The 24374-nt window shown below is 40.3% G+C and overlaps 1 protein-coding gene across 8 annotated transcripts in view; it reads right to left on the bottom strand.

Annotated features, from left to right (window-relative positions):
• Positions 1 to 24374, bottom strand: part of EPS15 (epidermal growth factor receptor pathway substrate 15) — a 69867-nt gene that overhangs the window by 32963 nt on the left and 12530 nt on the right. For 6 of the 8 annotated variants that reach the window (XR_001873214.1, XM_017805384.1, XM_017805388.1 and 3 more), the window contains 8 exons: positions 8611 to 8652; positions 4055 to 4144; positions 3685 to 3732; positions 2628 to 2723; positions 2143 to 2208; positions 1562 to 1687; positions 1129 to 1188; positions 120 to 320 (listed from right to left, as the gene is read on the bottom strand). Coding sequence is in view for 7 of the 8 variants with exons in the window: in XM_017805384.1 (XP_017660873.1) it covers positions 120 to 320; positions 1129 to 1188; positions 1562 to 1687; positions 2143 to 2208; positions 2628 to 2723; positions 3685 to 3732; positions 4055 to 4144; positions 8611 to 8652 (729 nt within the window). In the remaining variant the exon portion in view is untranslated. Of the gene's footprint in view, positions 1 to 119; positions 321 to 1128; positions 1189 to 1561; positions 1688 to 2142; positions 2209 to 2627; positions 2724 to 3684; positions 3733 to 4054; positions 4145 to 8610; positions 8653 to 15463; positions 15595 to 15792; positions 15850 to 24374 lie in introns of those variants that run through there. The other 2 variants (XM_017805386.1, XM_017805387.1) reach the window with 2 other exon arrangements.

Raw genomic sequence — 24374 nt, forward strand, 5'->3', positions numbered from 1 at the left:
AGGGTAAGAAGCAAACCAAAAACCTGTAGCAAGACTCTTTATACAGGCAGCCTCCAAAGAGCAGAAATCTTAAATTAAGAACAGAAATCTTTTAATCATCAATAACTTCAGAACTATACCTGTGTTAATGGTGTTTTGGCAGCTAAAATGCCTACAGGTGGCAAAGACTGATGAGACTCTTTGGTGGATGTTGAAGATGGAATTAATGGCATTGCTCCTGGAACACTAAGAGGTTTTCTCTTGGATGGTGGCACCAAAGCTGCAGGCAAGGACATTGGCACTGGTTCCTTCTCCAAAGCACAGTACACCAAAAACATGGCCTGAACAAGAAAACAAGGTGTGTGGATGTAAATATATAAGAATTATATATATATATATATATATATTAAAGAATTAGTTAACAAATATCTTTGTATAATTTTTCATTATGTTTCTCCTTTACAAGCCCCTCAACTAAACTGCAGCTTATTGCATTCTGACTGTGTCTCAGTACTACTTTTGTTTCAGGTTCACTGCTTAGCAAATGAAGTTCAGTATTTTTTAGAACATTAAAATGATTCTCCTAAATATTATCAGGCTTGTACCATGACTTGTGGAATTTTATTTGAGAGAAGACTTCAAGTACTCAATATTAATGTACCACCACTTTCCCAGGAATTGCTCCACTTAGCATCTATTCTTTTATTGTGGTCATCTCTTATTTACCACTTCTTATTTCATCAGTCCTGGCATAAATAGTGTTAAAATTCTAACCTGCTAAGAACTTCTGAAGAATTTATATATAATTTCTTCACAAAATTTTTCCTCAAGGGTACCTTGAGGCACTCAAGTTCTATAAATACTGAAGGTTAAGGTAAAACTTCCTCAGTGAAAAACACTCAGTGTCTCATGGGACAGTAGATCTCAGGTGTAAGTTTTTAATGGCTCATTTAGCCCTCAAAGAAAGTTACTGCTGTGTACTGAGAGACATTCAACAAACTGACAGAAACATTAAACAGTACTAGAACTTGATTAAGGTCTCCAAATTAAGATAATAAATGAACCACACTGTCAAAAATTAATACACAAGGCATCTATTTTAAACTCTGCCATCACTATTTCAAAACCCCAGGAGGCAGAGGTACTTACAACTGCAAACTCATCTCTGTCCAACATTCCATCACGGTCAATGTCACTCAATTCCCACACCTGCCAAAAAAAAGCAGAATGTAGGGATGCTTGCCTGAACTGCAGCATCTTCCTATTTAAAACCTCATTAAAAACAAACGTGAGAGCAGCCTCCCTCCACCATATCCCAAGTTCTGTTGAGATTAACAGTAGTAGTTTTCAGTGAGCAACCCACACTGTAGTAAGAGGTGATCTATCCAAATATCAAAGGAAATTTTACTTAATTTTTCAGTTTAACAGTTGCACATGTGTGGCCGTTCCATAAGATGGCATTAAACAGTTTACTAGTTAATTTAATAGACTCATTACTACAAACCTTCAATTTGAAAAACAGCTATTGCTGAGTGCAGCACAGGCATTATCTGTGAATTAACAATTAAGAAGATATTCTTACTCGTCCTAAGATATCCACTGGCAGTTTTGAGTTAAGGAGTACAGGTTTCACCTTATCCCCTGACAACAGTCCATTCACTGGATTTAGGCTGTCAAAAATAGCATCATACTTGGCTTTGTCTTCTGGCTGCAGGGGCAGAAGAAAAATATTACTTATGCAAACAGTCACACTCGTAGCCTAAGAAGCAGCAGTTCTTTCACAAGTACTTTTTTCTTTTTTAATAAACACACACTGCAGTTCCTGATGCTTATAAGAAAATATGAAAAAGATATTATTTTAAAATCAGCTAGAGACTCATCCAAAACCCACTGAGATTTCTCCTTCAATTATTTTCATGGCTTCAGGTCACTATTCCTTTTTTTTTAATCCTTTATTTCAAGTTTCTAAACATGAAGAGATTTCCCAAGGGTTAAGCGTTCTTATCAAATTAGGTCTTCTAGCCCAATTACAGATTTGACATGAATGGTAACTATCATACTTTATAAACTGTAACTACCAGGAGCATTAAATTTTTCTCAGAAAGACATGTTTTCTTGCAAACCAGATAACAGTTCTTGGTAACAGTCTGATATTCAGTTTACCTTAACAGCCCATGGTAGATCACTTGATGCTGTTCCACTGAGCAGCAAAGGACTACTGGTATCAGTCTAAGGAAAAACAGGGCAGGGAAAAAACCCACATTAAAAGAGACATGATTCTGAATTTTCAAAACCACTCCCTTATTTGAGAAAGTGCTTCTCAAAGCCAGAACTGCATTTTAGTCACTCATACCAAAATTTAGAGTAAAAAATTTAAAATGTTTCTTCCATTAAGAACAACACCAATAGAACAAATACCATATTTTTATTTTTTCTTTCAAATTACACATAATTTTATATTAAAATCCCCACCAGAACATGTAGCATCTTATTCCACATGGCTTAATTTTCCCCTGTTGTAGGGGCCCCATTGCTCTACAACTTCACCCTCTGAAGTGTTTGGTATTTATACCAAACCTTCCTAATTGTTCACTTAAAAGCAGTTCTTACTAATGAGTTCATATGTTCAATTAAAAGAGAAATCTTACAAATCTTGGTGGAGGAACAGGCAAGTTAAGACTATTCAGGGAAACATCCAATCCATTCTGTGCACACGCTACAAGTCGCAAAGCCACAAAAAATTCCTAAAGATAAAAAATGAAATTTGGAAGGATTTATAATATGAAAATACTAAAATTTCAGAAGAGTTAAGAGCTTTCTAGTATTGCTATATACACAAAGGGTTGCAAATGGCTCCAAAGGGGGTCAGAAAGTGAAAGAAAGCATCAGGCAGCAACTGTGGGATTCTTCCATTGAGGCAAAGTTTGTAATTAATTTTCCAAGCATTTGGTAACTTCCAGGCCAGTGCAGTCAGTTCTCAGCACTCAGTTCTTCTATGACAGAACAGTGCAAATTTGAAGTGTAATTACAGCTGTTTATCTTTGAGGAACTGAGCTGATCCCAAAGACGGTTGACGGAAGGGGAGGAAAACAGAAAAAAGAAGCCCCAAAAAAACCAAAATTGTCTGGCAGACATTACAACCTCCTCCTTTTGCCACCATGGGATGAAGCAGTTCCCTCCCCACAGACTGTTCTTTAAATCAAAGAGCAACACACAATAGAGCTTGTCTGTATCACCCCTGATATGTAAAGTCTGCCTCCACACTGCTCATTGCCACAATTTGGGCAGGACAGCTCCAAACAGAATGTACTAATGTAAAGTCCACCAAAATTAGATAAATAAGAATTTTGGAGATTTTACTAGAATTTTAATTTCTGCATTGTTTCCCCCAAGATTAAAAGGAAAAAGTCACCTTCTTAGTAAATACAGTACATTAAATCTTGAATTACTTCTCAGCATATTTTACTGCACAGCTACACAGTAGCCCATTTTATGACCTCAAGAGAAGCTGATGAGGCAGCTGAAGGCTATTTCATTTATTGTAGCTTTTACTCAGGTGGGAATTACACAGCTAATTCCAATTAGAAAAATCTGGGGGGGGAAATCAGTTAGAAAAACTGCCTGAACCAGAAATCTTAACTTTTATCTTGTATTATGGGTTTCTAATGGTTAGAATAACCTAATACATCACAGAAATAATCGTACCTGTTTGTTCAGGATACCTTTGCCATCAGTATCAGCTAAGTCCCAAATCTAAAACACAAAAATAATAGAGACAAAGTGTTCACAGCACTGAGAGGAAGCTGGCAAGTTCTCACTCTATTTAACAGCGCATTCTTGGAGGAAAGTTCATGTCTTAACTTTCATGATAGCACTTACTTGTGATGACAAATTTAAATATTGTTTTAATTTCCACCACAAGCTACAAATATAGTAGAATAAGCAAGGGCACTGAAGTTGGAAACTATTGGATAGAACAACATTAGGGAAGATCACGTACCACTAAATATTTTAATTTACACAGGATACTAACTGAAGCAAGAGACAGGATAATTAAATAATTGTCATTAAATACCTTTCCAAGTACCAAATCTGTCAATCCAGACTTTTTCAAGAAAACAGCTGCATCAGAAGCTAACACTCTTCCAGCATTAGCAGAATCAACCTGGGGAAGAAAAACACCTTACATGAAAAACTCGCTTTTGAATTGATGTCTTTACACAGGCTCTCAAAAAGCTAGCAAAGAAGAATGTTCAAGTTAACACAGTCACTTTGAGAACAATCTTCAGGCTTGTTCAGGCTTTGCTACCTTGAAAGGTAGCAAAACTACCTTTCATTAAAAATCATGTTACATTGCAATTAAGACATTTTGAACTACCTGCTCCAGATTCAACATTTATAGGCAGACTTTGGAAGTTGGTATCTTAAACACTGCCAAATTTAACATATATTATGCATATGTACCTAAGCATCTTTCACCCGTGTTTCACAATGGTCCAGAAAAACACACTTTATCCTAAGACTCAGGGAGATAAAAATTTTGCTGGATGACTGACTTTGGGGCAGAAGCAAGGAAGGCAACCCAAGGTAACCCAAGTCTCAAGCCAACACCCCAACAAGCACAAATCTTACAGGTTGTCAGTGAAGCCTTAGATTAATTCCACTTAAAAACTGATAAAAACACACCAATACATATGCAAGCAATCAAGTGTTCACTGCTCTAAGCTTCTAACCATCATTTATGTCTGAATTTCAAGGTCTCCAGTAGTAAGTTTAAAGGACAAAGCCCAAGAATTTCTCAAGCAGATAGGGAAGGTTGTTCATATTAGGCCATCACCTGAATTACCTAATTAGCCCTTCATAATCACAGGTTTCTCTTCTTGATTTCTGCAAAAAATTTGACTTATAAGGACAGAAATGTTCCAGAGTTTGATTACATTTCATTGTTCAGCTCTGCATTCATTACTGTTACAGTCTGGAAAAGAAAGCTCTGCTGAAGATCCCTTTACCACCCCACCAGAGGGAAATACTCCCTACTGGTGACAGTTTAGGCAGACCAACCAGCATGCATTTCTCCCTGCATCAACAGGGAGATCATTAAAATACATAGCTATTACCTAAAAACTTTTCAAGTGGAAAAAGCAAGCAGAAAAACCTGCATCACCTACATGGTGATGTAAGGACAAGGGAAATAGAGGAAAAGCTCCAAGTCTTTGAGAGTCTAAAGCAAAAGGATGCTTAAAAAGGGCACAGTATGGAGAATAGGACTCAAGGGTATCTTCAGTCAATTCAAACTGTCGCCCTTAATACATCACACAGGTAGCTTGAAGATGCTGCTGCACTGCACCATTTACAGTCTCACAGCTTTGTGTTTAAACAAAGACTATATTCAATATTGTGTTTGGAACGTCAGACCAACTGCCCAAGTTCACAGGTGCAGCACTCACAAGGTGCTCAAAGCAAACAGCTTCCAAAGAGGGGATTAGAACTGGCTGGTGAAAGCCTGGAGAATTTATCATTTGGAAAGAACGCTGCAGCAAATCAAAGTTGTCTGTAGACACTTCTGAAAGGGAATAAAACACTCAGAAAGCAATCCCAAAAGCGTCATTCAATACAAAAGTGAAAACACCTTTTGTTTTCAACATAAGTAGTGTGATTGTAATTAGGAGAGGTTTCTTCCTGTAAGTGAGGATTCCCTGATAAGGGCAATAAAATTACAAGCACTACAGCCTTGTAGTTAGGCTGCTTCTCAGATTTTTTAACTATCCAATTCAGTCTGTATGGGAGAGCTGTTCATCTTATAGGCAAAAACCTGCCACGACACTGCATGAAATCCCCCTTTTCAGTGGAGTCAACCTTGCACGTAAGCACAGTAATCTTGGCATCCACTCAGAAAACCTCCAGCCCAAGACTTCTCTTTCAGGAAAGTCACAAAACACCACAGTATCAGCTGTGTTTACTTTTTATTTCCCTACGTCCAACCCAGAGAAAGGTGACTTTAAGGGATTTAAGCAGGCTTCTGATTTAACCCAATATGGATATAGTTGCTTTTTGTATCTAAATTTCAGTAACTATTTTTTTTAAAGGGCTGATTTCAATTCCTTTACAAATTACTGAGTCTTGAATGTTGGGATGGGGGTACTTATGTTTGAATATTACACTGAGAAGATTGCTGGTGTTTGTCAGTTATACACCAACTTGGCAGTTCTTTCCCTGATATGCAAAACTTAGTTTTCAAAGTTGTATCATTAAACAACTTCCTTGTTGCACCCTGTCTTTTGTAGGGCCAGAAATTATTAAAAGTCATAGACAAACACCTGATGTCATTAGGTCACAAGGTTACAGTGAGCAGTACTTCAGGTCAGGATTCATCAAGAATTCAGCAGCAGCTCAGGCACACAGCTTTCCTGCCACACTGCATCATGTGGTTAAGTAACTTCCTACTGCTTTCTGACCTGTATTTAAATTTATCCTTTAACCTCACACTGGTTTGGGAGTCAGTCTAGAAAAGGTTGAAGAGAAAAATAATTATTTGAAAGAAAAGTGTCCCTATTGAAAGGCTGAGATTCCAATCTCATTCTAAGTACAAAGGCCAGGATTTGCATCCATTGCACAACACATTATGCCAGATGAATTACTTTAAGCTGGAAGTGTACTCAGCATCAGAGCTATTTCAGGTGAGAAATTTATTCTCACATTGCATGGAATGCTCTGAAGTACTTCTGGTATATGCTGAAGAATAAACCCACTCTACCAGCACCATGGGACAGAGTGAGAAATGACTTTCTAACATTTCTGTTCTGAAAGCTGACATCTCCTTATCTGAGGAAGGAAAGGCAAAAGTTCTTTAGTGCAACTGAAAGTCTTCAGACACAGTAGATTTGAAGCTACTCTTTAGGATAAATGCAGAAAAGAGTCCAGCTGAGCAAGTGAGAAAATTAATCCTCTGGAAAACAAATCCATTGGCACAACTTCACTAAGAGTAACATCATGTTTAAGGAATCTCCATTCCTGTACACTGCTGAGGCTGCTGGACAACAAACAGCACTCCAGTTTCACCAGGCTGTCTATTCCAACAAATGGAAGATGCTAAGTGATTTAGGAACCAGTATCACATTTGAGCTTCAATTCAGTTTCTTTATCCAGTGTTTTGCTTCACATTTCAGTGGTTAAACAACTGCAGCCAGGAGGAAGAGACAGACAGGCACATGGCAAAGGTGGTGCATGACAGTGAGAGTCAGAAGTACTAGGAAACCTAATGTGCAAAACAGTTAGTTCCTTGCCTTTTCTTGTGCCCTTATAATGATCATCTTATAATGATATGGGATTCTCCTAAGGCTTTTAATCCAATGCCTAGAGATAAACACACAGTGGATTTGTCCATCAGACTGAAGGAAAATTTTGTGAGGGTGATACAATCTCCTTCAGCCACCAGGAGCCACTTGAACTTAGAGTGAGGTAAACTCTCTCCCCTTGTTTAGTAATGTCAAATCTGCTACTCTCCTGTAGTGGAGAAAAACCCTTATTAAAGTACAATGGAAAGCTCAAACTTTTCAGGCATCGTAGCCTTTAACTGCTGTTTTATGAACTTGGTAATGGGACTAATCCTCTAAACACAATCCAAAAATAGAGCATGGATAGAAATCACGGTCTTGTCTCTTCCCCAACAGATAAGCTTACATTCTGATGTTGACACCCAAGGGAAGGTCCTAAATAAAGAGGTCATACACACTATATCCTGCCTTAGGACAAACAGACAGGAACACTACCAGTTGTACAAAGTTAAAACCCCTTCCTATAAGGTTGTTTTTTTACAGGTTTCATTGATTATTCATTAGATCAATTAAAAAAAAACACCTATTTTGAATTGTTTCATCCAGTCATGTAGTTTACATTTCCTTGAAATTTTTTATATCGTATTTGTACAATAAAGCACATTACACACATGATAAAAAATATTGCTATTACAAAGTGGGTCAAACAGCTTGGGGTTTTTTTAATGTTTTTATAGGAATTAAGACACCTTAGTATTGCAGGGCCAAAATATAAAAGACAGGTGATAAATACAAATTATATTATATTTTATTTCTATATATTTTTATTTTTCCATTATAAAGCCAAAATATTTGTATCTGTTGAGTGAAGCTGCAAGAACTATGGGCATTCTTTTTGCATTCAGTGGCCTTCTATCCAAATTTCACTCCTTACAATATCCTGTCAGCACCTCTGGGGATACTCCAAGACAGATGCAAGTCTTCCATGATGCTGCACTACAAACACAAGAAATGCAGCTTCACTTGAAAAAAGGAACAAAGAACATTATCCATACAGCACTTTCAGAATTTACTCCATTCCAAGAGCTCACAGTCTGTTAGAACTGTAAAGTGATGTGTGTCATAACACTTGGCAGTTGCCTGGCAAATTGAATAAGTCATCTTACAACCAATATTAAATTTATACCAATATAGCTCAGGCCTAAGTTAGTTACTATAAAATTATATTTTAAAGCAGAATAGTGCTCCTTGAACTTTTATTGTTCACACACTGTTGGCCAGCCTGAGTGCATAGCAAAAGAATATCAATTCTTTAAAATCAAAATGAGGTTTGTTCTGTCAACCAGAACATACATACCTGTCGATAGAATTTCTCATACACGGGATTTGCACTCGATAGCTGTAAAAGAGATGAGAGAGAAAATTAACCCTGAAGATCCACATTTCAACTCCCCTCTCCCTGGGCAAATAAAGATATAAAACACTTTCTACTGGTCTTCAAAGAAGCTTTAAGGTTTTATATAACTCTATCTATTCTGTAAAATGATGAGGACTACCACAACTCTTCACGCTGTAACTTTTAGAAGACTGACTTCTTGTTTTGCAGTGACACCAGCCCAGCTCAGATTACCATCACCAGGTCACCAGGTGAGGCTCTGTGAAACAGGAACTCTTGGGCAACATTGCCCACAGGCAAAAGTAGAAACCTGAAACAACTCAGGCTAGGAAGTGCTCTCTAATATTAGAGTACAATAATTTTATTTTGCTCTCCACTGCATCAGTGGAGAATTTAGTGTCATATGCAACCAGTCGGTAAAATTTTCAGTTATCTAAATTAAACCCTGGATTCTAAATCCACAGCAACAGGCCCACAGTAAAAGACAGTAATATTTTAACATTGGTTTTTGTAAATTGAACTCTTGTCAGGGACAGCTTCTGCCTGCATTCCACTGCCATCCACCAGGCATTCAGTGCTCACCTAAACTTAAGTGGACAAGCATAATACAGCTTCTTTGGAAAAGTCTCTTTCTTTATGAATTTATTTTTAAATCATTCTTAGAAACTCTAAAAAAGCCTAAGGCCTGAAACAATGCAAACCTACATATCTTGGCCTACACCAAATACCCTTGCCCAGGGGATTCCCAAGAAATGAACTGTTAGGGTTACCTCTCTTCCCCAGCATAAAATCAGGCACAAAATCAGATACTATTTTCATGAAGTGCATGCTGCCTAAACCACAGCTGCATGACTGGGTGCATTTATGCAGAGGATAACCCTAGAATTACCACAACGTGTTGCCCTGACAAAGTCAGTTGTGAACAACCGAGCATAATACAAGTTAATTACACAATACACACTAAAAAAAGCCCAAAGCACATAACTTCAAACATCATCCAAAACCAGTCTGTATAAATGGTGAACAGTTAAATAAAACGACATACATTTTCCTACAGCAACAGCAAATACAGTTGCCCTTTTGGCTAAGTACTTATACCTTCAGAGGTGTTCAAAGATTATTACAAGAGGAAGTTTGGCAGAAATCAGAGGTGTAGTGCAATACTGATCAACCACAGAATGTGTGCAGTATCACCAGAACATCCTGAAAGACAAACTATACAGGATAGCTAGAAATAGCAGGAGAACTTCCATTCAGACCTTGCTATCTGCTTATTCAGCAAGCACACTGCTCCAGAGACACTCAGTTTCTGATTTTTCTGGGGGGGTTTTTGTTTGGTTTTTTTTGGTTTTTCTTTTTGGTATGGGGAGGAGCTGAAAGCCTGACAACAGGGACACACAACTGGTGAGGGTTTATTTGTTTATTGGGGGGTGGGTGGGAAATACCTCTCGTGTAGGCAGACAAGAAAAATTACATATGCTGGGAAACCATCATTGGTATTCACTGCAATACCTCCATTTTTATAGCTTAACCTTGCTCTGACTTTGCTCTGGTACCCAAAGACTTTTATTATTTCAGCCAACAACTAAGCATGCATTTACACAGCCCTTAAAAATAGCCTGACAAAATATATTCAAGTTTTGACAGCCCTCAGACTACCACAACACCAATACAATAAACAACTTCCAACTGCTCTTCAGCACTCCAAAGCATGCTGTCTCTTCTCACCTAAACCTCCCATGCTGTAATTACCAACTCAGCTACACCTTGCACAGCAACCTAGAGGGGTAGTTCTCTCTAACATTCAGGTATTTGACTAAGTACTATTTGTTAGAATGTAAAAGTCTAAGCACAAAATTAAAGCTCTGAGCAGAAAACTAGAACGGAGCTGGCCAGTGCACACACTGGAACCATCAATTCTTGTGCATCATCCCTCTTGCTCAATATCACCCTTTGTTCAGCCAAATGTTTCATTACTACAGCCAAACTGATCGCTGTCACTCCTGGACAGGAAACACCGTGTTGAAGTCCTGCAATGAAAACATTAAGTGCAAAATAATCTTTCCACTCAGTACTTAAGAGTATGAGCCAATAATTCTTACTTATTTCATTACTTTTTACAATATTAATTTTAACATCAGTATCACTGCAGTAACTGGAATTTCCTGTGATGCTGCATAGAATAATAGTAGTAAAAAGGCTTCCCAGACTATTTTACTAGTAATAGACTTGTTTTTCCTTCAAAACACAACCCACAATAAACCAACAGATGCAAACATAGTCTAGGATATTCTTCTGAGATAAGAAGAAAAATATCGTTCAACACCTTTTTTCCAAGTGCTGCCATAGAATTTACCTGGCAAAATTCTTACTATGGGGTTTGTAACAACCAATTGCAGAGTAAATTCAAGTTGTTGTATATGCAAAAAAGAAGGGAGGGAGGAAAGGTCAGATTCCACAGCATATAAAAATAGCAAGACATTATTATGACTCCATTTCAAAGTTGATCGCTTCATAAGGGTAACGTGTGTTGTAGTAATTACAACCTTTGACACAAACCGATGAACTTTAGAATGCTAACCTAGGAAATAAAAAACACCTTCAGGGACACCCGTCTTTTTCATCTTCTGTTGTCAATCAAGCTTTTCTATCCCCATGTTTTCATCCCTCCGGCACACTTGCATTTAGCTGTAATAAGATACTATTACCAGCCTGTCCACCCCATCCAGCCACAACCTTCCTTCCACAGAAAAGTTTAAAAGCAAACTGACAAACGAAAGTTTTCCACTGAGAAAAACAAGAACAACTTTCCCTTCCGACCCCAAAGAGATAGATGGGGAGAAACAAGCTATTCTATCTTGATTAAAATCCAAAATACAGTATTGCATCATGATGCAAAGCTCTAGGACTCATTTTAAGAGTTTCCAGGACAAACAACACAATCTGGCCATAAATGTTTTCCATGTAGTCAGCCAGTCAAAAAACAGGTAAGTTCAAGGCAAGCTGGTTTCCTCACAATGCCCTTTCCAATGTCATGGTAAAGCCTTCTAGCACTTCCAATTATATAACCAAGAACATCTTCTACAGCAATAACAAAGGTAAAAATAAGAAAATATTTACTATAAATTTATATTAAATACTCCTGTGTATTTCAAAATTCAGCACTTTCCTTCCCATTGAACAGCTGAAGCATGAACAAGGACTGCTGGCTTATCTCTGCAGAGATGTCTGTCACTGCATAATTAGAAATGGTTCCATTTAATTTTCAAATTGCTACAGAAGATCTCCACCATCTTCTAATCAGTACTGAACAAAGCCTGTAGAACATGAAAGAGTAGCTCCACTGCCTTTTCAGATGCAGCCACTCTCCAACATGGTGGATGCGATACCAATCAGAAAAAATTAAGTTCTATCTGCGTCAGGAGCAGTCAGCCTCCTCTACGTGCAGGTTTAAGCACACACATGCATACTCAGGTTTCTTCATCTTTTGTGCAGGACAGAGAGAGGAATGACAGGTCCCTCACTCCACTGAAAAGAATAAACTAATATCTTAATTTGATCATTTTGTTGATCCCTTAAAAAAAAGAAATCAGAAGTTTGCCAGAGACCTCAAAATCTTTGGCCCTACATTGTACATAACACGTACATTACTGTGAGGGTACCATTCATACTGCAAGTATTTATGTTAATCCTGGCAACGTGTGCATGAGACAGGAATCCATCCAGCTCAGCCTCAGCTGTAATACTCCCATGTTTCCCTTCAACAACACAGCACAGCATTCTGGACTCTGCAACACAACACTGAAGTTTAAAATGAGACTTGCACCTAATTAGGATACAAATTGATATTACGTGACTTTGTCTTGCCTACCGAAGCATCCCACAACGACTTTAAGACCACTACCACATTTCTCACAAAATGCATTTTATGACATCAGGAAGACAAACACAAAAAGGTATCTTCCTGTTCTCCCTGTATCTTCTTTACAGTCCTTCCTTGAACTGAGCTTCCCCTTCAATCACACATGGGCAGTTTTTCAGAATAAACCACGAGTTCAATTTTCAAGAGCAACAAGAAGTTTTTGAATGTCTGTGTTAGATCACCTTTCAACAACCATCTCTTCCCCACTCTCAACATGTATTTTCTGCATCTTCAGTTTTCTGTTCTTCCTCCCTAAATTCCCCACATGAAATAGGCCAGAGATCATTCTTGGAAAGTCAAAAAATACAACTCTTTATATTGCTTCCAGCTTAATTTGAGTTTTCCAATAACAAATGACAATCTGTGAGATAGGACAGGTCCTTCTCATTGCTGGTGCTTGCTTGTTTCCAAACTAAAGGCAACCACAACAAAACATTCACGTGGCAGAAGTTCCCTTAGAAGTTCCACATTAAATTCACAGTCATGCTCAGACCATTACGCGCAAGTGGCAACAAGATGTTGCAAAATGGGTTCAAAACAGGGAGATAAAAGATACTTCAGATTACTAATAAATTGGAGAGAGAAGGGGGAGATAATCCCCTTCAGTTTGCAACCCTGGTTCAAGCATACTTGGTGTAATAGATTTCACTACAGCTACAGAAGCATTTTTACTTATCAGCCAACAGAATACAATTAGCACCAAAAAGTTTCAAATCAGTGAAATTACAGCTTTGCTATTCAAATAAAGGATGTGCAGCCCTCTCAGACACTGCAGCTGCAAAATCATGCGAAAATACCCTCGTCTCATCTGGAAATACCCAACGTCCCAGCCCTGCTAAAGCACTGTCAAACCAAACACGGCAAAGGGAACAGAAAATCAGACATGACTGCGAGCCTGAGTGCAGGTTAATGTTCCTCTTACTCTCTGTCTGTGATGTACAGCAGAACATACTGCTCTGCACACTTTTACTACTGGTGTCAGTAACTGATCTCAGTGCAGCCATCGCTGCACTCCCCACCCCCATGCTGGCATTTTCACTTCCTCATGCTCATCTCAACAGATTCAGGACACTTCACCATTTGTTAGGACTTTCCACAACCCTGATAATTCCACAAGTTAGAACCTATGTTGAAAAAAATTATCTTTAGGCTTGCTCGACTTTCTAAGATGAGTCTTATGCAATGCAAGACGGAAAAAACCAAACAAACCAAAAAAAGAAACCCCTACACAAATGCTCAACACACAGAAATAGCTTCCTCAGTTTAACCACTGATGTAAGCTGCAGTCACAATGGTTTTAAGGATACTGCCGATTTTTCTGCTTCTGTCAACATTATCACACTCGTATTTAGTCCCCCTTTCATGTGACCAAAAAAGTAAATAAATTCTACAATGAAAGGATTACACAGCCTGTAAGCAATAATGTCTTGCTGTAGAACACACCAGAGCAGACGCTCTGCTCCTCTCCCCAAAACAAGAGCCAGAACAGCCCATGCCTTTAGATCAGCAGAACGAAGGCTGCTGCTCTGTGAAAACTTCTGTCCTCTTCAGTAAGCAGATGTTTTAAACTTCTTTCTTTGGCATGAAGACTGTAGAAAAAGAGACTCAGACAAGGCTAACTTAGCAATTTTAATATTAAAGCAAGCTCTCACAAAACCTACTATACTTCAAAACTCTGTACCTTTAGACCCTTAAAGACACAATTTTCTCCACATATTTGAAGCTCACATTTAAACCAAACTATCCTTCTTTCTTTCCTTGAAGTGGTTGATAATATTCTCAAAAGTCAACTACATAAGTAACTGCAAATTGAGCAGCCTTGCTGCCAAATTCCATGTCCTTAAGCAATTCATGCTTATGTACCAGCTTTACTTTCTGTGAATGTCACAACTGATTCTCAGACTGAAGCATCCCAAGGCAGGAGGGTGCACCAACAGGCCTGTCTCAGGCTTATGTCAGGTAAGAGTGAAAATTTCTCATATCACTGCTAAATGAAATTAAAAAGTATCAAAAAGTGCAGTTCATTAGCTATCGCAGCTCTAGGGAATAAAACATAGACCTAACGGTATAGAATAACCTGCGTGAAGCGATTCTATTACCGTGGGGGGAAAAACGCAATCAACAAAGATTGAGGTGATGTGAGATCACCCGAGTACGAAACGCTGCCAAGAGCCTCCAACTTTCAGGGCCATCACCTGCAAAGCTCTTCACCGTGAGACACCTGTGCGGGCAGTACGCGACAGCGGTGTCCCCACACCGAAAACACGGTAAAATGACTTCCAAGGAGCATCTTCGGAGACGTGTTTCTGTGACTACAAGGAACGAGACTCTCCATCCCGGGCTGACCTGCCCATGTCCCCGGTGCCGGTGTGTGGGGAGGGCAGCGCGGTGGCCGCGGGGCTGCCCCGGGCGCGGGCAGGGACACGGGCAGGGACACGGGCACGGGCACGGGCACCTCAGCCCGGTGCTGTCGCCCTCGAGCACCGCCCGCACCCGCGGTTGGCGGGACGGGCTCACTACGCTCCCACCCAGCGCCCCGTGTCCTACAGAGACAAAAGACGGACCGCGGCCGCCGCAGCCCCGCGCTGTGCCCGCCCAGGGCCGCTCCCGCCCGGGTCTCCCTATTCCCGGGCACAGGCACCTGCGGCCGGGCGGCACTTCGTTCCCCGCCCGCGGCGCGCCCGGGTCGCGGCTCAAGGCTGCCCGCCCGCCGCCCCTCGCTCGCCTTCTCCCTCCCTCCCTCTCCCACACACACGGACACACCCCCGCCCCGCCGCCACCTGACAGCGGCGGGGCAGCGCTGCGGGGCGGTGGCGGCCGCACAAAGCCCGGGCCGCCCGGGCAGCCCCGCGCCGGTCCCACCCCGCCCCGGCCGCAGCCCCATCCCGGTACCTGTGCCAGGGAGAGGCGCGCGGCCATGCTGTTCCATCCCCCCGGCCGGGCCGCAGGAAGGACGCGCCGCGGCCCCGCCACTCGCCGCTCAACTTCGGCAACTTCCCCAGCCGGCCCCGGGCAAATCCCGGCACCGGATCCGCGCCCGCCCGCCGGACGGAGCCGGAGCCTCCCCCGCCGGCTCACGGCGGCGCGGCCGCCAGCAAAACCGGGCGCGGAGCACGGGCGCTGGAGCCGGAGCCTGCTCGAGGCGGCTGCAGCAAAAACCCGGAGCTGGAACCCTCGGCCTGGTACGGTGGCCAACATTCCTGCTCCTGGCCTGCCCTTACCTTCCCTGTTGGCCCTGCTTCTGCTGGAGATGCTTCCAGCATGTTGAACGGTTACGGTTCTCCAGTCTAGTCATGACACAGGTGGGGGAAGTCCCAAAACAGGAGGTGCACCAGGTCTGGGCTTGGTTGCAACACGTTTGGGCACAGGGCCCAGGAGGAAGTGGCGCATGAGCCCAGCAGGATGTCCTGACCTGATGCATCCTCTCCTGGCTCTGCAGCAGCAAGGAGCAGCCCTAGGCTCAGCCTCCTGCCTCCCTCCACTCACTGGAAATCAGATGCCTGCCCAGGCAACTCTTGGTTGTATATGTCCTTCTCCTGACTGTTTGTACTCAGGGGAACAGTGAGTCTTCTTGGAGGGGGAAACCAGAAGAAAGGGATGAGCTATCCTTATGACAGGAGAGACTGAGACAACACAGGCAGCAAGAGAACGAGGAGCAAGCTGGAGTGGGGAGCAAACTGCATCACGTTCTCCAAACCTGTGAGAAATTATGGTGTATGGACTGGCTCAAAACGATACTCGTGTCACCACTTATTCACCTGCTCCTCCTGTACCTGCTCACTCCCACACACTGAATATTTCACTCCTACTCTGAGCTCTGCCCTACCACAGCACACATCAGTCACTGAGAGCAGAAAGAAAATGTTCCTATTTTTATACATCACCCCAAGATGGATTAGGCACAAACTTAAATTTGAAATACACATTGGGAACAATAAGAGAAAATCACCTGAAGTCATACTTGATGATTGGAAAGGTTTCCCAACATGCTTTGTTTTCTTTCTTTGTTCTTAATTCTCTACCACCGCATTTTTTTCGTCCTCCTCAGCTCAGTTGCATGCTCATACCCCACCTCTGCATCCCGTCATTCCTCAGCTGGCAGTCATCCTGAACTGCTCATCAGCTGTCATGAAACATGTGGAATCCCTCCTTCCCACCTCCTCTCTAATAAAGGTTTTATAAAAGTACTGCTTTAGTGACCTGCTTCTCAGTCATTTTTTCAACAAAAGAAAGAAGACATGGAGGGGAAGAATACAAAAACCAAACAGAATAGACATAAAAATATCCACACCATTCACATATGCACTGTCACATCTCTACTCCACCTAACACTTATTCTCTCCTAAGTAAAATCCCTAGAAAACACCACAGGCTTTTATAATTCCAGGCTGATATTTTTCTTCTTTGATTAAAATAAGAACACTATCCCACCATAATTAATACCTGGAAATTAAACCGGAAGATTGTAAAACTACAGCTGTGTCTCCTGGGGACGGCAGTGTTTGAGGCCATTAGTATTTGGGAGGGGGCCTCTCGGTAGGGATTTGGAGGTCCAGGGTTTCCGTCGGCTCCCATGATGTCATGTGTGTGCCCTTTGCTCTTGCAGTTGTTTTCTCAGTCTCTCAGTCTCCTCTCCAGGACAAGGAGAATGGCTACAGCTTGGCAGGGACTGGTGGCCTCTCAGGAGAGAGGTTACACCCAGGCTGATGTGTTCTCACCGCAAACAGAAGGCAAATGCAAAACAGGGACCTGGGACCCAGCTCTGGAGTTAGAGGCTTGATGTGGAGAGCTGCTATGAGGACGATTTTTTCGGTAGGCTGTCTGGCTGAGCAGATGTGTTCTTGCTGCTGTTCCCTTTCTCTCTGCTGGGTATTGCATCAAGTGTTTCCCATCCAGTCCAGGACTAGACCCTCAGGTGCAGTGAGGCTCTGGAATAAGGATGCTCTGGCCAAATGAACGCTCCCGAGGGCCTGACCCTTCCTGGAGCCTCTGGGTTAGAAAATACACACAACAACAAACCCCACCATTTTGTCCTTCAAACTGTGAAGTGTGCAGCAGTCCACTGCTCCAGAGAGCCTTTCCATACTGCTGTGGAGCTCTCCTGAGCAGAAGCAGCAGATGCACTTGCAGTTTAGGAACTTTAGCAGGCAGTGCCAGGTATGTGGTTATGTACCTTCGCCCTGGCAGTGCTTACAGCACACTTGGCTCCTCTGAGAGACAGGTGGACTTTCAGTTATCACCCATGACCACTCTGTCCACAGTCAGAGGGCAAGAATAACTCATGATAACCACTGTGGCCTCTGCAAATTAAAATAATAATGAGTTTCATACAACCAATGTTGAATTAGTGTGGTCATGTTGTTCTTGATCATTCTGTGCATCTCACAGACAAATTGTCCTGGATACCTCCAACCACCTGAGTTAAAACAACCAGCTCAGAGTCTCAGATATCTCTGTAACAACTACAACAGCACTTGTCAGCCTCCTGACAATAAATGATTGTACTGCAGGTTTGTACAAATCTACAATGACAGCTCCCAGAAGGAAACAGCTCTCTGCTTCTAAGCTGGAGTTGAAATGTCATCACCTGACATCGGGTCATAAAACTGGACTTCATACTTATTTTCTGTCAAGAGAAAAATTACGGCCACTAAAAACTGTTGGTAGGTTTGCAAAACAATGCCCTCCAACTGCCTTTCTGGTTTAGCCATGAGCAGCTCACTGGGGCTTGGCTAGGGCGGAAGATCTCCTGAACTCTGGAATTAGGGGACTTTCCAACTGTACCTCTCCTGCATTTGTTCCTCAGTGGAAATCTCATTTTTCTATCTCTCCCTTACAGACCCCACAAATACTGACCTTTTGCAATATCTTCTGCACTGAGTATTGTGTAAGGAGTGGTAGGATTCTTTTCTGGGTTTTTGGGAAAGCTTGTTAAGAACATAAGAAAGTTAAAAGGTCAATGAAGTGTGAGAACTTAAAGTAACAGTTTCATCTTATATCTTTTCACTTCAACACCAATACTCTTGTAGGAAATGTGTTTATCTGTAACTTGCTCTGTAATAACTGCTATATGTTGATTTTTTTGTCATAAGATCCTCTATTACAGGACACTTGATACCAAAAGGACATATAAAACAGTATTAGCATGCTAATATTTGTAAGTATAATAGGATTTCCTATGATTCTAAGCACTGACACTTTGACAAATGGGTACCAGATCTCAGTGATTTTTATTGTTTCTTTAGAAGGACAATGCATAAGGTTATGTCTACACTGGACAGACAAGTGACTGCTAACAAATCAAACCCAGCCAAACGGTTAGTGAAGGCTGGGCCTAGCTGCAGTGCAGCAAGCACAGCAGCAGCATAACCATTTTGGTACAAATCCTCACTGTAAGACACTCTGTAAGAGGATAAAGCAACTTGTTCTGGTACGGTTGAATTTGAAACCTGTGCTGCAGCAAGACAGTATAGAAAGGCCTTACATCAGTCAGAGTCAGACACCAATGACCTCTGTGTTTCATAAATCTCTTATGATCACCAAATGTCATTGTTAGTAAAGCAAACACACCTAAGAGCATTTTAATCATATCCACTGGTTTCCCTGGAAAAAGTGTCCATCCTTTCCTTTCTTATAGCCTTGTTTACCCCATGGATGAGCACACAGGAAGCCCAAAACATCACACAGGCATTTAGTATGACTTGTTCTGCTCGTTCTAGGAAAAGTGTTACTACAGCCCATGAGCACTGGAGGTTGAGAGGAATGACTCACTCCTGCCTCCTGCATACCTGAGCATGGAATGACTTACCAGCCCTTTGGAATTCCAGGGCAAAGCAGATTAGAAGTTCCAGTATTGTATATACAGAATCAGGGATCTAAAGGTCAGAAGGATTAAACCATTTTGAGTTTTTCAGAACTAAAGGAACCATGTGCATGAACACACAAAATCCTGGCTTAAAAAACAGCCACTGTTCTACGGTCAAAGAACACAGCATAAGGGAACCTGCTCACAGGTAAACAGAGACTGTCTCACATTGCACAGGGTTCAGAGAGCCCAGCGACACCCATCCTCCTGATCCCAAACAGCATCTTCCCACACCTGGATTATTGAGAGATCCCTCCTGAGAAACGAGGAAGATCATCATACAAAACTTGGATGACCTTTGGACTGAAGGCACCTTTTATCAGAAATCTCAGGGTACTTTCCAGGAGTAGTGGCACAAGCTGGTTTAGGGAGTCACGTCTGCAGGCGTGCCTTTAACTAGAAATCACCCCAGGATATGCTTTATGTGCTCTTTACATTTTATACACCTGCAAGTTTTCTAGACAGAGGGTTACAGATAGGCTGGTATGTTTTAAGGCCACAAAAGAACATTACAATCATACAGCCTGACTCTGTCTGACCTTCCTTCCATAGAGATCTGTTAATTTATGGGGGTTTTTTTGCATAAAACTTGTAATGTGTGAGTCCTACAGTGTATCTTCTAGCAGCATGTCTAGTTACTAGAGTATGTACAGTGATCACTATGAAAACTGTAGAGGAATGATCTGCTAATTCCTCTCGTGCTGTGCTCTTGGCTTCTTAAGGTGGTTTGCAGGCTTTCAAAGTTTTAGCTGCCCTGAAAGTGTTTCAAAGTGGGTTGTGGGATGATCAAATTTATACAAAACTGTAACAGTATTAAAGAAATACAAACTAGGATATTAAGGTAACTGCACATTTCTTCACCTCTAAAGTGTTTTCAGATGGTCAGAAATACTTTAATATATCTGAATTTAACTTCTTCATCTGGCAGAAACAGAGCATAGTATGGAATAATTGTACCTCTTTGTTTATGTAAAATGATGTCATTTATACTGCAAATATTCAGAATCCCAAAGGCGAAAATTATTTTTGAACTGTGATAACCAGAACAAACAATCTTGAATTTTTATTAAGAGATTGGACTGTCATAGTTGAAAATAACCTGAATAGGGCTTGAATGAATCTCTTCAAAACAATCACATTTGATGGAAGAGATGGCAAATCTAAAATGCAGCAGTACAGACCCATCTATGCCATTTTAAAACATACACAATTTATCTTTTCATTAAGACTGTAAGCATATTTTCTCAACCTAAATTATATGAGCCAATTTCATGGGGCTACGCCTCATGCTGCGAAAGAATAAGAGAAAATGTTGATATACACAAGAGGTCAGCTTGACCTCTATGTAATTAGCTGGATGACAGACAGCAGAGTGGCATTTTTAATTCAAGACCATATTTGAAACCCAGAAAAATCTTCAGTAGGCATTAATTAGACATGATGTCCAGCTAATGTAGCAGTTGGAGATTTCACTGCTCCTTGAACAGCTTAATACATGTTCTGACAGAAACAGAACAAGCAATATCACTGCTGAAACAGCATCAGTCTTCATTATAAATTAAACACATCAATATTGTAGTGTGTGCTGTATATTAAACCAAAATGTGGGTTGAAAACTAATATGTTTACAAAGTAGCAGGCAGGAAGGCTCCTGCCCCCAGTTTCTTCTGCTCCCTGTTTCCATAGGCATGTTGTCTATACTATAAATGCAGGGAATGTATGGCTTGCCTTTCTGAAACAATTATAAGATTTTTTTTTTTTTAGAAAATATTAAAAAATATAATCTACACACTGAATTCCCAACATTCCCCTAACCTAAAACTAGTTCACTCTGCACTTCGTAAAGATCATTAATTAATTTCAGAATTATAAGATACAAGAAGTAATTAGGTAAAAGAGCATATTATTGAATATTTGATAATTTTTCTTCTCATGAAATTGTTTGTCTGTAAGACAAACTCATGACTATTTATGACAGGATGCCATTTTTGTAGCATTATTGTAAATCTTGATACTAGCAGGTGTTTCTTACTGAGACTTTCCTTTCCTGTCCTCCTAATTATTTTTATCTTCTTATATATTCTTACCCTCTCAATTTCCTTTCTTATTCATCTAGTCTTAATTACAATGAAGAAACGAGAAAATGAGAAACAATGTAAATGATTTGGGAAATACTAAAATAAAATAATACTGATGCAATAATGTTGGTCATAAGACAAAAAAAATAACTATCCCAAATCACAGTAACCTACTACCTGCAACCCAGTTTTCCAGCTGAGCAACAATTCAGGCACTAACAGCAAAACACACATTCAAGACAACACAATATTTGTGTTTAATTTTACACTAGTAGTTAAAAATTTTCTTAAACTTAAATCATACAAAGGAGACTGCAGGTTGCACTTTGTGAAATCTATCAAACACCACATTGCAATGTTCTTTCTGCAGGCAGAAGGAACTTGGTGTGAGTCTTTAGGAATCTCCACAGACACTCCTTCTGCTGCACTTCCCCTTCTCAGAACCACAATCCTGCTGTATGGCCATAAATGAGAAACCACCACGTGGATTATTTTTGATTTACAGCTCTGCAGCAGGGAGAGGAATCTCTTCTGTTACTTGGCCAACTATTGCACAACACCAGCAGGCATAATGTTCCCTTAAGTGCAAAACATATAATCCCACTGGTGTCAACATGTAAGAGTAAGGAATGTTGCCTTAAAACCTCTCTTTGTTTTTTGGACTACTGAGTAATTGATGTGCAATCATATTTTTTCGTTCTTCTACATCAGTTTGGTCCTATGAATAATAGAATGTAACTTGACCGATGAGATAGCACCTAAAATATTTTCCTTTATGAAAAATGTTTTAAACACATAAATATGACTGCTAAATATCAAAGACTGAATATTCTCTTATTGCTGTAAAGCATGAGTGTAGTAAATAGTTCACAATTCAACATATGTTCTCATTTGGTTAAACACACAATGCAATTGAAACACAAAATATCCTTAAAGATAACCAAATTATTTGCTTAATGACTGATTTTTTTGTCTAACTGGTTTTGTTTGGGTTTTTTTTAAGATTGAGTTGTTGAAGTAATGCAGCAGTGATTCAGCCTTAATGGAATAGTTTAAGGTGTGCACGTGTCTGGTCAGATGCAAAAAGGTATTAATGGAATTTGAACTCCACCAGCTGACACGGACTTGCTCACCTCTGTGTCACCTTATGTTCCTATCCTGTTATCTGTAATAAAAGATATTTCATCAGCTTCACCTGTTCAGCAGGTGAAGCTGATATATCTATAAAGAGATATAGTTATAGAACAGCTACAGCTCTGAAAGTCTGGTGACCACACACAAAAAAAGTTTCTTTAAGTGAGTTTTAGTAGCACTTTAAAAAGGCATGGAAAATACTTCTAGTGTAATAATCACTGTGACTGTGAAAACTACATCATGTTCACAACTGTTTTTCAATCAGACTTGCTCAGTTTACAAATAAAACTACATTTAAATATCTTCTGGTCTTAAAAATGCACCACAGAATCTGGAAGACTCTGTTAACTCCCACTGTTATTGGTAATATTAATTTAAATAAAATGCACAAAAGCTGAGAAGCAATTGAAGAACGTATAGCTATCTACAGCAGATTACCAAAATTATTGATGATGATGCACAAGTATCAAAACACCCAGATTTTTCAGATTCCCATATCAGTTTAATTTCTCAAATCAGTTTAATGACAAACAAATTTGACCTTCTTTAGAAGGACAACCCTCCCCAAGGTGCTCATGTGACAAATAGATATGAGGTATAAAAACGACACAAAGAACACTGAGGTCCAAAGGAGATAAGTATTGAGGTTTTAGGTATAAGACAGAGGAAGAAGCCATATAAGCTACGTAAGGTTGGATAGCTGGATGAGTTTTGCACAAATAGAGGATGTATTCTTCCTAAAAGAACCTCCATGATTCAAAAGGCATTCAAACTACATCCAAAACTGAAACATTCTTGATTGTCAGTCTCTTCCTGTTTACTGAAGATACAGAATTTGTTCCTGTTTAAATCAAGTTTACCCCAATGATTTTCCTTACAGAAATATCTGTAAAAAATAATTTCATGAATTTCTGTCTCCTTTCCTTGTGATAGCATTAATGATGGTAAATTACATACATACAGACGAGCATGAGAAAAAAATTACTCCAAATTCATCAGTAGAGCTACTTAATTAACTGTAAAATGAATATATAGATGAGTTACTTAATTTAACTCAACTCAATTCTTATAAACAGGGAATAAATCCCAGACTAAAAGTTAGCTATGGGTCTCCTACACAGGACTACAGAACAAATCCATTAGCTATATGGCACAACTGCCAGCCCAAAAATACAAACCATACAGGCACCTTGCAGAGATCAAGGTGAAGAAAACCTATATTGTTGTATTTATAAATACAGGTATCTAGTTACTAACTAAAAGAATGAAACAGAAGATCTTGGGCAGGGGTTTGTGGAGGTTTGTTGTGTGTTTTAACTCTATTTATCATGTTCATCGGACAACAAATTGGAGCAGATCCTACAGTCAGGAGGTTTGAAAGGAGAGAAGTACTCAAAGATTGCTTCAGGACATGGATGAGGAAACTTCTGATAAAGTCTCTGACAGAAGCTTGGATTGCTTCCTTGGGTTTCTAAAGCACTACATGGATATGTTTCCAATCAGGTAACTGGAAAAGACTGTATTTTTAATCTAATTACTACTTCAAGAAATGTGGTAGAGGTAGGACAGGCGGCTTGGCCCATACGACAACTGGCACAGAGGAAAGCATCCAGATGGCATTAGGCTAAAAGAGTTCTCCTGCCCAAAACACCACCTACATCCTTGGCAGCTTCTAAAACCAGCACAGAATCTGGCTCTCTCCCCTTTACCATTATTATACAGCTTG

Source organism: Lepidothrix coronata, unplaced genomic scaffold, assembly GCF_001604755.1.
Source record: "Lepidothrix coronata isolate B3197 unplaced genomic scaffold, Lepidothrix_coronata-1.0 Scaffold12, whole genome shotgun sequence".
NCBI lineage: Eukaryota > Metazoa > Chordata > Aves > Passeriformes > Pipridae > Lepidothrix > Lepidothrix coronata.